The following is a 15,200-nucleotide window of genomic DNA, read 5'->3' as shown; positions in this document are numbered from 1 at the left end:
AATGATAGGTTGCTGATTTTGAGAAGAAGTATATAGATTGTGAATTTGACACAATAATTTACAGATTATGGTATTTGATACAGTAATTTTTTAATTAAAGTAAAAACCTGTGGGATTTTTTTTGTTTGTTTTGTTTTGTTTGGTTTGTATGTTACCATGTAGCCCAGGCTGGCCTTGAATTCTTGACCTCCTGTCCCTTCTTCCCAAGTGCTAGGATCATAACCTGCCACAACCAGCTGCTTGTGATTTGATAACATTCTTCTCTCGTGTCTGTTTTAGTTTATGCCCAGAATGCTTGTTTCTACGAGATCCAGTTTATCTAGTTATTCATTGTTTACTTACCTACCTTAGAGAAGTAGCAGTTCACATAAACATATATAATGTAGAAAGCAAATGTATTTATTATTAGTAAACTCTTGGGCTGTGCTTTTCATATTTTTCTTTATTCCATAATTTGTGATTTAGAATAAGTATGAGGTAAATTAAATTCAGTACAAATACAGGGATAATCATATAATCTCTATAAGGTTTGTATCACAAAAGTTAACTTCTAGGTTGCTTACGTGTTCCTCAGTCACCATTCCCTGTATAATACGACATAGTAAGTACTGACTAGAAAGGACAGCTTATCATCAATTGCTTAAGACACTGCTGAGTAAATATCAATCAATAGTATTTGATTTTACATAGCCACAGCTATCACAGTTTACCTCTTGAGAAAAGGGAGGTTTGGTATTATAACTTGAGGCACCAGAAATACATTCACATAGTGGCTGGGATTAAAGTAGGAGTAAATAATGTTGGGGAATTTCATTTTAACTTTTTCATACTTCTATCCCTATTGCCTTATCTTATACATTTATGAACAAGAAATGAGGAAAGGAGTTTGCAGGTTTGAAGGTCAAAGTCCCTGTTGTATATAAGACTTGCTTAAACTGGAGATGTTTATATTAAATACCTGAGTTTTGCTCCAAAGAATATTAATATCCAAAGTGGAATTTCTTATTTGATGCCTGCTATTCCATCCTCAGAGAAAAGAATCTTTGAGAAATACATAGGACCAAAAATCAACAAAGGTGTTTTCCAAACTAATTTGACAGAAATGTGTAGCAGAGATAGTAAATGTTTATAGTTTATTTATATATTTTTCAAAAAGTTTTATCCTCACCAGGAGTGGTGGTGCCTTTAGTCCCAGCACTCAGGAGGAAGAGGCAGGCAGATCTCTGAGTTCCAAGACAACCAGGGCTACAAAGAAAAATCTTGTCTCCAAAAAAAGTGGGGGAGGATTCATCCTTAAATACTTTAATAGAACTTTTTTTTTTAAAGCAGGTAGCATAGGAAAAATGATGACAATTTATCAAACTAAGGCATCAAATATACTTATAAAGTTAAATGTGTCAACTTTGTTTGTTCGTAATCCTGAAATGTGTTTGACATTTTGTTTATACTTTTTCCATGTCTTCTTTTTTTTTTTTTTAACCTATGACAGCCAGAATAAACAAATCTTTTAGACTAAACTCAACATCTGGTTCAAAAATTATATAAATAGGAGAAAATAATTGGAACTAGAATCATTGCTGTTGTCCATTAATAAAATTATAGGTTTCTGGTTCAACCTTTTATCTTAGTTATTATAACTAGGTAACATCACAATACAACTTACTATTTTAAATTTTTGTTATTAATTTCTTATAGCTAAATTTATTTTTTTATTTGTTATCAGCGTTATGTTTGGTGGAAGAAAAGTTTGGAGGTTTGGACAAAAGACCATCCATTTCCTATTGATATAGATTACATGATCAGTGATACACTAGAACTGCTAAGACCAAAGATCAAACTCTGTAATTCTCTGGAAGAATCCATCAGGCAGGTACAAGACTTGGAACGAGAATTCTTAATAAAACTAGGTAAGCAATTTATTACAGAGAGAAAATGAAGGGGATTTGGTCAGATTATCTCCAGAATCTGTTTTATAGTGTTTTCAGCCAGAGTTTTGCATTTGCATACTTTGTATCTTTGATATTGGGTACTGCATAGTAGTGTTAGGTGTGACCTGGTTGGCTTCACTAAAGTGAAATAAAATGTTCAGGCAGGACTTAAGCAAGTGACAGTGAGGAAAAGATGCAGTCTTGTCAGCTGCTCTTCCTTTTAGACTCTGGTGTCTGGGCAAACCTTTGAAAGTGTCTCACATGTATAGCATATTTTCAGCTGGTATTATTCCTGAGAACACAGACTTTGAAGTATAGAAGGGAGTACCTGTTGAAAATTTGGAACAACTCTACCAGTTTTCAGATCTTATTCATTAGTGGAGTTGGCTCTTTTTCTGGGTCTAGAGAAAATGTGCTGCTAGAAGATTATCTGGACAATGCGCTTTAGCTTTCTGAGGTGGTTCCAGAAGACTTAACCTTTGAACATCACCCTCTGTGGAATGTAACAGTTTACTAGTTTGGTCAACAGGTAACAAGTACAAGGTCAAGTCATACCAACCTAGTTAGTATGTTTTATTGTAGCATTTTCAAAGTCATTATCTTCTCAGAGGTGGTAAAGTTATTTTATTTCTCATTAACACTTGGTGTGTTCATATGCATCCTTCCTTCAGTTACATTTAGAGTATTGCTTTATTACGTTGCTTGTCTGAAAGAACCAGTTTGAAGTGAAGGTATAAATGACAGTCCCTTCCTTACCCCAGGCATCCAGAATATTGATGTTTGCCAAGGTAAACATCAGAAGAAGACTATGCTTGTGTTTGCCTGTTCAAATCTCTGCACTGATTGTGCAAGTACTAATGTGTCCCTCCTGTTCACTTCACAAAAAAGGATGAATTAGGGCTTTTCAGACTTGACCCAGGTTACTCAGTTTCTTTTTCCTTTCAGATTTCTAATTAAATAAATCACTTCACACAAAGAATTATCATGTTCTTTGTATCTTTTGAAATTGCTAAGATGTAGTCTAGGGTCCAGAAATTTTCATAAATGGTACAACTTCAAATAGGGGCATAACGAAGAAGAAACAAGATTCCCTTGTCTTGTTGTAAATCAAAGGGTTAAGACATTCAACTATTTATGAGGAACATGAAGAAGGAAAAATGAGTCATTGTTATGGCTTGAAACTATAAAGATTGTGGCTCTTAAAATCAGTCTCCATTTTCCTCCGGGTTTTAGAGGTTAGATAAAAGGAAAGGGTTGTTTGCAGAGTATGTGTTTTAAGTAAACTTCCTGCTGATAAAGCATAGTATCAAGCAGCATTTGCCATTGTCTTCAAGCACCTGGGGGCTTCTCATTTTAATTTTATAGTATCCAGTGCAAAGTGAAACTAGTGGAAAATACTAAAATTATTTTTTACTCTCTTAAGCCGTTTATAGTATTAACATAGATGATGTTTATGACAGTAATCCTGAGAATTATAAAGAAGACCACCTGTATTGCAGTTAGAAAGAGTGATATGTTAATATTATTTGTGGTGGGTTTTTTTTTTTTTTTAACTTTTCATGTTTTTGCAGTTTTGTAACTGGACTTTTTAAAAATTTGGGCTTTTTGTTTATTTGTTTTAACATATTGTATTCCTTTGTTTGGATGTGCCATGCTTAATTCTGTTGTTTGACTCTTAAGGTTTATACCATTGTACTACTTTTTAAAGTGATTTTTAAATCTTTAGGTAGACAGAATATATAGGTTAAGACATTTTTCCTTAAACTATAAATAAAGCCAAGATTATCTAATTTTTGTTTTGGGAGCTCCAGGTAATACAGCGAAGAACAGAAATGAGAGAAGTAAAAATAAGATAGTCATATGAATAAATGTATTCTAAAGCAAAAGAGTATATTTCTTAAATTTTAAGCAAAGCCAAAAACTATTAAAGTCCAAAAGTAGTTCTAATTAAATACGAGGCAATTTAGCATATAATGAATAAGTACTCTTAAAAATTAAGTCAGTGAACCAAATGGCTTAAAACGATCTAGTACTTGTGTTTCCAAATTTTAAGTTTGCAGAAGAGTGCATCCAAAAATAACATATCTGGTTGTTTGAAATTTTCCCATATGTGGTACAGTGCAGACACCTGTAATCTCAGCACTTGGAAGGCAGAGGCAAAGAGTTAAAGGCCAGTGTGATTATTAAGGGAGACTCTGTCTTAGAAAAACAAAACAACAAACCTACAAAATAAACAAATCCCCATTAAAATATACATATTTTATACAATTTGAGGTTAAAAGAAAAATGATTTCCTTGCCAGGTTATTACCACTTTTGTATGAAGTGTACAGGCAAACTGATGGAATGGTATCTGTAAGGTTAGGTAAAATGAACGTGGCATATGTAAACCAAGAATGTAGAGTTTTATTGAGTATGGTTTGTTTGCCAGAATGATGGAGGTGTGACAAACAAAGTTCAAATTAAAGCAGCAGCTAATGTATAAGACAGGACAAACCATCACATACCCTTATGACTTCCAAGTGTGTGGAAGACATGTTCAGCTCTCCTGAATCTCTGGAGACAGAGGTGGTGTAGCTCTGGCTGCTCCTGGTGAGCAGGAAACTGAGTCATCCAGCAGTTTACGGTAAAGGAGAAATGGGTTTCATTTTATTCCCATATGCACTTGTAACATTTTAATATTCTGTGTTTTGTCTATATTTTACATTTTGTTACCAATAGCCCTTTATATGTTTCATATACATTGTTTACATTGACAGTTTCCTAGGTATTCATTCATAGTTTGATCATTCTTGCATAGTAAAGCAAATTGCAAAAGGCAGTGCTTACAAACTGGTTTTAAAGCTTTGTTGTGGTCCAAATGAAAATATGTTAGAATAATATTATTTTCCTGATACTTTGGAATCATGACTATCAGAACAGTTGCTTACATAGTTTTCTTAGTGATGCATATTGAAAGTAGAGAGGATAGTGGTATAATAATATTTCATATCACTTAACTTATCATTGGGTTGTTATGTTTATTGGTTAACATTTAGATTGTAAACTCCTGGCTTTGCATTGTTTGCCTTTGATAATTATCAGTCAAATATTTTGTTTTTAAAATCCAGTTAGAGATCTCTAAGATAGTTCAGCAGGTACAAACCTGACTGTGGGTTTTGGAACCCACATGGTAGGAGAGGACTGACTCCTGCAGATTGTTCTCTGACTTCCACACTTATGCTATGGCATGATACACATTCAATATATATATATGCATGCAAATAAATAGTTTAAAATTCAACTAAACATATATAAATCTGCTCCTTTTATATATGAAAGCCAGTAAACAATAAGTAAATACTTAGATTAATGAGACATAACCTGCAACACCATCTGTTTTTCTTCAGTATCAATTTCACTATTAAAACAGCTAGTTCTGAGTGTCCTACATCTGTTCTCTTTTTCCCTCAAACTGAAAATAATACTTTAATTGCTCTGTACTTCTGTAATTTCACCAGCTCCCTAGGACTTAGAGCACTAGAGTAAATTTTTGTTGTTACAGATTTGTCTGGTTATTCAAACTCTGACATTCACTATTTATAAAGTGAAAGGATTAATACATATTATCAGTAATTCTTCCTGTATTTTACTAAAATTCTGTGAATAACTAGTACTGATTTACTAAACCTACTGTCTACTTATCAATTTATAGCCTTTGCTAAATTTGAAACTAAGTTCTTTGTCCTTAATGGTCTTACAACATTTATGAAATTATTAGAAAAGAATTAAGATGGCATAGCATCAACTGTAAAGAGGTTCATGTGCTTCCGGACCAGGCAGTCAGTAGACTTACACGAGATAGGAAGGTCAGGTGACATTTCAAGAGACATATTCAAGGATACTTCATTGAGAAGGATATTGGATGAACAACATCTAAAGACAAATTCTATGCAATTTGTAGGAAAGAGTTGGGAAATAGGTTGGCCTATGTTTTGTGTTTCTTTAAAGTAGAGCGAGTAGGTTGAAATTAATCCAATGTGAAGAAGAGCTGCACAGTGGAACGTAGGCGCCATGGGAAGGGAAAGATTTGAGCAGCAAGTTCCTCATGGAAGAAAACACTGTTACTGAAGAAAAAAATTAAACTGTAGAACAAAGCTGTGCATTCAGATTAATAGCCAGATATAATTTCTCCACTAAAGTGATAGGATTTTTATATGTTTATGTTTTAGAGAGTGTTGAAATGTTTGTAGAATATGGTACAGGTCAGTTTTATGTGTCTGAGACTGAACTTTATATGTGGCTTTTGTCTTTATTCATCTGAGATTGAGTTTAAACTGGATAATCTTTTCAGTATTTGGAGCTGTAAGAAAAGGGAAAAAGGTGTGCATACATATTATTTTTCTTTTTTATAGTCTAGTGGATAAGAAAGGTATATTTTTTTCATGTTTCTCACAATTACTTTCGATTATGATCATTTATTGTTCTTATAAAATGGCTATTAAGTTACTTCATACTTTTTAAGTGAAGTGACATAAAAACCATAGTATAACATTTATCTTTCTAAATGTATTTTTTCCCACTTTTGTCCTCCTGTCAAGGCCTAGTAAATGACAAAGAGTCCAAAGATTCTATGGCAGAAGGGGAAAATCTTGAAGAGGATGAAGAAGAAGAAGAAGGAGGAGCTGAAACAGAGGAACAGTCTGGAAATGAAAGTGAAGTGAATGAGCTAGAAGAAGAAGTAAGTACTCTCATTTCTGACATGCATTTGTCGGTCTATGTGAGGGAGAATATTGCGATTGAGTAAATGGTTTTTTATAACCTATTACATTTATTTACTTGTACACACAAATACCTTGGGCTCAGGAATCAATTTTCAGGAGTATCAGGTCCTGGGAATTGACTTAGGTCATTAGACTTGGTAGTAAGTGCTTTTCCATGCTGAGCCTTCTCTCCAGCCTAAGTGAAGATTTTTTAATTAATAAAGATCTTTTCCTTACTTAATTACTGAGAATGTGGCTAGTAACATATTTCTATTATAATAACACCCCCTTAATTAAGGCTTCTTATAGAAACCAGACCTAGATTGACCATAGTATATTTATTTTTATTTATTAGCAGTTTAAGAAAAATAGTTTTGATCTTCTATGTATGTTAATCTTATTGTTGAATATGGGTAATCTTTGGGCTTTACAATCTTAAAAACAATTTTACTGTCTAAATATTCATACACTTTGCTTTATTTTTACCAACTGTAGTAGTTCTGAAATTCGCGATTCATTGTGTACATGATTATTAGTTTGCCCTTTTGGTGTTATGCTCTTAGGCCAAACTATACGAAATTGTTTCCCTGCCGTTTAGGAGCCTGTTTTCTTGGGACCTGGGGAGATAGCTTACTTTGTGATATGCTTGCATGCAAGTAGGAAAACCTCCATTCAATCCACAAAATTTAAATTAAAAACAAACAAACCAGGCATGGTGGCACATGCCTTTAATACTAGTGGATGGCAGAGGCAGGTAGATATCTATGAGGTCAAGGCCAGACTGCTCTACATAGTCAGTTCCAGGACAGTTAGGCCGATGTAGAGAGAGCCTATCTTAAAACAAAAAAGGCCAGGCAAAGTGTTAATTGCTTAAAGTTACAGATCTAGAGTGGAGACAAATGGATCCCTGGGGCTCATTGCCTAGCCAACCCTGCCAACTTGGTGAGTCCCAGACTAATGAGAGACCCTGTCTCAAATAAACAATAAAGGGTTAGGGTCTAGTAGTTAAGAGCACATACTGCTCTTGCAGAGGACCTGAGTTCAGTTCTCAGCAGCCACTTCAGGTGACTCAGACTCACCTATATCTCCAGCTCCATGTCCTTCTTCTGGTCTGTGTGGTCACATGTATATACCTGAATACAGAAGTATACGTACATGTGATTTAATATAAAGTAGGAGGTGGGGGCTGGCGAGATGACTCAGAGGTTAAGAGCATTGGTTATTCTTCCAGAGGTTCTGAGTTCAATACTTAGCAACTACATAGTGGTTCATAATCATCTATAATGGAATATGATGCCCTCTTCTTTCATACATACAGGAAGATAGACCACTCATGTACATAAATAAATAATTTTTTTTAGAAAGTAGTAATGGCTCCGTGCTTATGAGCTTATTACACTTGTAGAGGACCCATGTATAGCACTCAAATTATAGATAGCTAACAACTACCAGTTCCAGGGATACAGCACCCTTTCTGTCCCTAGGCCCTAGTTACACATATAGTACACATGCATACAGACAAAATGGTCATACATAAAGTAAAATAAATAAATAAATCCTTAATGTATATATATAATTAAAAATAAGACCATTTTGTTATAAGTAGGATAAATGTAAGGTAGAATGACAATGAGAGTAAAATTTAATGCAGAAACTGAACTGAATAATTACTCCCTGGTTCTTGTATACATCAAGATTATAAAATTATTATGATTTAGTGTTTATGACTTTTTGTGTTGAGTGCATAAAGCAGTTAGGATAGTGTGATAGCTTAGAAGTATGGTTTTCTTTTTGCTTTTAAAGATTTATTTATTTATTTTATGTATGTGAGTGCACTGTCACTGTTTTCAGACACACTAGAAGAGGGCATTGGATCCCCATTGCAGATGGTTGTGAGCCACCATGTAGTTGCTGGGAATTGAACTCAGGTCATCTGGAAGAGCAGTCAGTGCTCTTAACCGCTGAGCCTTCTCTCTAGCTAGAAGTATGATTTTCATTAAACACTGAAAAGTGCTTATATTAATACTTAAGTATTTGGGGAATTTATGTTGTAAAGTTTTGGGTTGATTATGTGGAACTTAGATATTTAGAAAATATGTAGTTTAGTGCTTAAAATAATATTAATTGTTCATAGAGTCATAAAATAGATGTTTTTAAAGCTCTATCTAGAAAGGACCCAACAATTTAAGGTTAAGATTTTCCCACCAGGCGGTGGTGGCACACTCCTTTAATCCCAGCACTTGGGAGGCAGAGGCAGGCGGATTTCTGAGTTCGAGGCCAACGTGGTCTACAGAGTGAGGTCCAAGACAGCCAGGGCTACACAGAGAAACCCTGTCTCGAAAACAAAAACAAAAAAGATTTTCTATAGGTATAAGTGAAAATCTGTAAGACCCGGTTTCCTTTAAGCCTGTAGATTCTCTAGCTGCTAACAGATATCTCATGTGATTTAACTACTACCCAAGTCATTTAGTCAGAAATGGATGATTGGGAAAAGCAGAAGAGTTGGTACTTTGTGGCTTCCATAATTGGCTAGTATTTGCCAATTCCAATAGGAATGTACTTTTAAATATTTATGTGCTACTAATTTTTCTTTGGAACCTTAAAGCTCCCTTAAAATAGATAAAAATAAATTAACAGTTGAGAGCTGGAGTATGTTTCCATAATTGGTTTCAGCATAATAAATGAGCTTTATATTAATTCATTTTCAAAATAAAATTACTATAGAAAAATTCTGAAATATAAATTTAATTGGCTTGCTAAGTACTTCATATAACAAAAGGAAATGAGACAGCGATTCCTTTTAGATTTTGAGACTAATAGTTGTCTTTGAGTTTTTCTGTGGTATAATTAGATGAACAAAGTCTAATGAATCTAACATCCTCAGTAAATATGAAATAATTTCCTTGTGAAGAATTTGAGGTGTATTTTTTAAAATGTATTTCTTTGTTTTTAATATTGAACTTTGTATTTGGAAGGGCTTACCATTTTAAACTTGTGTTTCGAGACAAAAAGGAAACATTACACAAACATATCTCTGCTAGGGAGAAAAGCACACAGAGTGTTCAGTTGGAGGAGGTGCATGTCTATCTGAAAAATATGTGTTGACTTTGACAAGAATAAGATTGGAATACTTGTCTTTACCTCCAAGGTTTACCGCTATCCTCCAAACAGAAGCAGAGAAATTATTGAAGAAGAAAGATGTGTTATGGAATAATAAACATGGGAAGGAGTATGCTAACTGTTTACTCCAGTGGAGAAAGAAAAGGCAAGATTCAGCTCATTAGGAACAGTAGGGCACCGGCTGGTTTAGTTCAGTGGTAGAGAATCTGTTTAGCATGCATATAGCCTTAGGCTCTGCTCTTCAGTGGGCTCAGCTCTCCAATCCCCACAGCTACAGTTCTCTTTTCAGCTTGGTTCTTTTTAAGATTCTGTTTTATGTGTAGGAGTGTTTTACTTATGTATATGTATGCACAGCATGTATTTGCAGTGCCGTAAGAGGAGGGCACTTTGCAGGTGGACCTACAGACCATCGTCAGCCATTATGTGGCCTCTAGGAACTGAACCAGGATCTCTGCAAGAATAGCAAGTGCTCCTAACCACTGAGCTATCTCTCCAGCCCCATCTTGGTTCTTTTATTTGTTTTAGCAACTCCCAACCAGGATATTTTCTCTTAAGTATCAGTGTGAAACCCAAATAACTGTTGAAGATTAAGTAGATAGTCTATTAAAATATTATTTTCTATAACATGTAATTTATCAAAAGAAAGTATAAGACTCATTGTTACAATAGCAATAATAGTTACTTACTGAACATTTGTTATTCTATTCACTATTGGAGGTACTCTATATCATTGTTTCCTGTGAACACAGTTGATGTTAGTGAGAAACTTAAGTTACAAATAGGTTAAGTAATTTGCTTACAATCTCAGAGTAGTGCCAGAGCCAGGATACAACAGTGGGCTTTTGTTTGTTTGTTTGTTTGTTACATTGCCTCTTCTGCTTGCCTTAGCCAGTTCAGGTTTTGTGGTATATTAATTTTACCCATTATTATGTTAGTATATAGGGAGATCAGGACAAATGTATTCCTGTTCAATATTTTATTTGTGAAAATGAATGCATTCTGTTTAGTTGGCCCTCTTCATCTATGCATTCAACTATTCATGTCTAAAAAATACTCAAGGGAGTAATAATACATTTATACCAAATATATGTAGACCTCTTTAGTCATACCCTAACAGTGTTGTGTAGCACTTACATTGTATTAGGTATTGTAAGTGACCTGGAGATAATTTACTCCATGAGAGTCCTTGTACCACTCCCGACATAGAGCTTTATTGACTGAGCATTAAAAGGAGGGGGTTTTGTTAATTCATTTAGCTTAGCTCAATCTAGTTTTTTTTTTTTTTTTTTTTTAAATAGGAAGCATCTTTTGTGTATTAATTGATTCATGGGGAGGAGGTGCTGGGAAAATGGTTTATTTGGCAAAATGCATTTGAACACCTGAATTTTATCTCCACCACCCACATAGAGAAGCCTATAGTACTGTCTATGGAGAGGCTGAGAGGATCCCTGAGGATCGCTGGCCACCCAGTCTAACTGAATTAATGAGGCTTAGGTTTCAGTGAGAGACCATGTCCCCTCCCAAAATATGTACACACACACACACACACACACACACACACACACACAGAGAGGATTTATTTCCTTCAGGGGGGATTTAAGATTAACTTTTTGTTTTGTGTGTTTGCTTGCTTGGTTGTTTGCTTGCCTGCTTGCTTGTTTTTGAGACAGGATCTCATGTATCCTAAGGTGCTCTTGAATTTACTGTGTATTTGAAAATAGCCTTTGTCCTACTTTGATTTTTGTTTCTGTGATAAACACCATAATCAAAAGCAACTTGGGACGGAGGAGGGTATAGTTTATGGTACAGATTGCAGGACATCACTGAGGAACCTAGATGCAGAAAGTAAAGCAGAGCTGGTGGAGGAACACTGCTTACTAGCTTAATGCCTTGCCCATTTACTTTCTTATATGTAACCTAGGACCACACACCCATAGGTCAGACTGAAGGGGGCATTTACTCAATTGAGGTTACCTCTTCCCAGGTCACTCTAGCTTGGTTCAAACAGGAATTTGCCAGTACAATCTCGAACTCCTGACCATCCTGCCTTATGTACTGGGCTTTATTTAATAAAAGCATATAATGCATGCATAGCTAAGAACATCATTTGTGAATTCAATTTTAAATTAGAAGATTACCTTAAATAGCTATTGCATTTAGAAAATAAAGTTTTATGCTTTAACCTTTTTTTAGCTCTTATTATTTATTAGAGGTGAGTGTGTAAGTATGGACATACCTGTGTACCACAGCACTTACGTAGCGGTCATAGGACTGCTTGTGGGAGTTGCTTCTCTCAGTTTATTCTGTCTTCCAGTGATCAAGCCCAGGTCTGCAGGCTTGGCAGGAAACACTATTACTCGATGGTCATTGTATTCTTTGTGAAACCTTTCTGTGTAGAGCTCTAAAACCTTAGTATAGGAGGATACTGTTGGGACCTGGAGTTATTTTCCAAATATACACAGCCAACAGTAGTACAAATTTAAGTCATGGGTTTTAGGGAGTACTTGTCACTTACCTTGGTACAGTGAGAAGCAGCTTAGTTTAGTATAGTGGACTTAAAACTTTTAATGATACTTTGTTTACTGTATTTATGGAATGTATGGTTTGTGATACCTAGATACATTGTGTAGTGATCATATTAGTAATTATCAAGTCTGTCTCTGCAAACATTGGTGATTTCTATGGGTTAGAAAAAAATGTGGTATGCTTAGAGTATGAAACGTTCATTCTCCCATATGAAAATGCTATCTTGTTATTTGTGCCAGTATGAATGGAACTGGAGGGGGCATTGCGTTAGATGGAATAAGCCAGGCACAGAAAGAACAGCACGTGTGTTCACTAATTAATGGAAACTAAAAATAAGAATGAATTTTGTGTCTCACAGAAAAGTAACGTGTCTGTTTAAAAGCAGTGGGTCCATAAACCCACGTAATGTTTTTGAGCTGCAAATTGGATTTCTATTTTGTTTTTAATGTAAAAAAAATGGGAACAATAAAGGACAAGAGAACATTCCTACATAGTGTTATATCATGGGTTTTAACTGGTGGTATTAAATTTGAACTTTGTAGGATTAGATGAATTTTAGTTTTTTAATAAAACTACAGTGAGAAATTTTCTTAGAGGAAATACTAAAGGTTCAGGAAACTCCTTCCTCATGTAATTTATGTTACTGCAGAAGCTTTATATGCTGTCTGACCTGTGATTAGTGTTCAGCTCTTGGCATATAGGATTGTTGGCCTTCTGACTTATCCTATCATTCATTTTAAACAGACTCTATGAAAGGAGACTAGGAGTAAGTAAACTACCCGTCTTCGTAAGGCATGTAAAGTTCCCTACCGAAAGTTTCAGTTGTCTGTTGATGTTCATTTCAGGAGGGTTCTGATGATGATGATGAGGGAGAAGAGGAGGAAGAGGAAAATACAGATTACCTCACAGATTCCAACAAGGAGAACGAGACTGACGAAGAAAATGCTGTATGTATGACAGTATTTTTTGTTTTGTTTGGTTTGGTTTTCAAATTGTATAGTTGTTTTGAGTATTTGATTTTAGTCATTGAATTTTTGCTTGTGATTATTAAAAAAAAAAAAATAGCTTTCTTGGGAACTCAATGAGTTTTCCCTTGGGAAAAAGTTCTTTTAACCTTTACCTTTGGTTATGTTGACCACGTCATCATACAGAAAGGCTCTACCTGTGAAACATTACCATGAAGATAAGTTGTGGTTTTTTTTTCTTTGGTAAGGAGGTGATGATTAAGGGAGGCGGACTGAAGCATGTTCCTTGTGTAGAAGATGAGGACTTCATTCAAGCTCTGGACAAAATGATGCTAGAAAACCTTCAGGTAGGAAATACCACTCTCTGGAAGACAGAGCATTGTAGTACACAAGATTCTGATTGATACGAGGATCCCTTATTTAAAGAGCCACCCTGTGGCATAGCTCCCTAATGCACACAGATTGTGACTGCCCGCTCGTCCTATATTCCGAATCCTCATTAGCAGTTCTTGAAAAAGTGGAGAAAATTTCAGAGATGTTAAGACAGAGAATTCCTTGCCTTTGAAAACTAAATAGAAGCTTAGCATCAGAGAACACAGTGACAAGAATAATGGGAACCCTTAGAAGAGCAAGTCCTATATGAAGTCAGTTCTGATAGGGGCAGGACTACAAACGCTGAAGCCTGGGTAGATGGCTATTTTGGTAATTGGCAGGTACAGATGGTGATCTGTCTAACACATAACAGGAAACAGACACATGTGAGAGCTTTTTCAGTTGGTGGGATGAACTGGGTTCATTAGGTGCTTGACTAGATTGAGATGTGACAGATGCCTGAAAGAAATAGTTCAGTGGAAGAAGGATTTATTTTTTATCTTTGTTTCAGTCTGTTACATAGCAGCACAGAAGCATCATGAAGGAAGTTTGTAGTGTAGGAAGCTATCACCCCATGGAGACACATTCCTGAGAACATCTATGCCCTCAGTAACCTGCTCCTGCAGCCAGGCTTGTGTTGGTTAGACCTGTCACTGTGACACTTGAGAGAACAACTTCTAGGAAAGAAAGATTTCCTTTGGCCCCCATTTTCAGTCCATTATTGCTTTATGCCTGAGGCATGATAATGAGAGGCAGAAAGGGGCCAGGGACTCTCTTTCAGAGGGTCTTTCTCCAGAATGCACTTTCTCTTCCAACAAGTTCTCACCTCAAACACTTCCCAAAGTAGCACTCCTAGCTGGGGACTGAACTTATTTTGTTTTGTTTTGTTGGGATTTTTTGAGACAGAGTTTCACTGTATAGCCAGATCAATCTTGCCTGGAACTTGCTTTATAGATCAAACTGGCTTTGAACTCACAAGGATCTGCTTGTCTTCACCTCTTTAGTGTTGGGGTTAAAGACATGCACTAGCACCCATACCCAGCCTGGTGACTCCTTCTAACATGACTCTATAAAGGATCTCATGCTAAAGCCTTAGCAAGGTTTCACTTCCTAAGTTTGTGTTACTTCTCAGTGATACCATCAGATTATGACTCCACTAGTAGATGAATATCCCCATGATCCAGTAATCTCTCAAGACCACTAGGGTCTATGAGATGGCTTAGCAGGTAAGAGCATTGCTGTCAAGCCTGAAGATCTGAATTCCTCCCCAGGACCCACATGGTGGAAGGAGTAAACGAGCCATTGCAAGGTGTCCTCTGACCTGTGTACTCACTGGAGCGCATGTTCTACACTCCTCTATTGCTCCCCTAGGGGAAAAACCATGCAAAATAAATGTAAAATAAGTCCTGCTGTGTCTATCAGTGATAAATGGTAGTATCTATCAATGAAGAATCAGATAAGAAGATATGCATGCATTTATATATGCTGCCCACCCCATGAGTATATGTTCAAATAGAAAGATGCCCCAGAATAGGGTTGTAAAGAAAA

The 15,200-nt window shown here is 35.7% G+C and overlaps 1 protein-coding gene across 5 annotated transcripts in view; it reads left to right on the top strand.

Moving 5' to 3' along the window:
* Upf2 (UPF2 regulator of nonsense mediated mRNA decay) overlaps window positions 1-15,200 on the top strand; it is a 111,966-nt gene that overhangs the window by 77,959 nt on the left and 18,807 nt on the right. For all 5 annotated transcript variants that reach the window (XM_076939456.1, XM_034510109.2, XM_034510110.2 and 2 more), the window contains 4 exons: window positions 1,724-1,907; window positions 6,508-6,647; window positions 13,161-13,262; window positions 13,529-13,627. In XM_076939456.1, the coding sequence (XP_076795571.1) occupies window positions 1,724-1,907; window positions 6,508-6,647; window positions 13,161-13,262; window positions 13,529-13,627 (525 nt within the window). The remainder of the gene's footprint in view (window positions 1-1,723; window positions 1,908-6,507; window positions 6,648-13,160; window positions 13,263-13,528; window positions 13,628-15,200) is intronic.

The sequence above is a fragment of the Arvicanthis niloticus genome, chromosome 8 (genome assembly GCF_011762505.2).
Source record: "Arvicanthis niloticus isolate mArvNil1 chromosome 8, mArvNil1.pat.X, whole genome shotgun sequence".
NCBI lineage: Eukaryota > Metazoa > Chordata > Mammalia > Rodentia > Muridae > Arvicanthis > Arvicanthis niloticus.
Note: the sequence above shows the minus strand (reverse complement) of the source record. Positions and strands in the feature narration are given on the sequence as shown.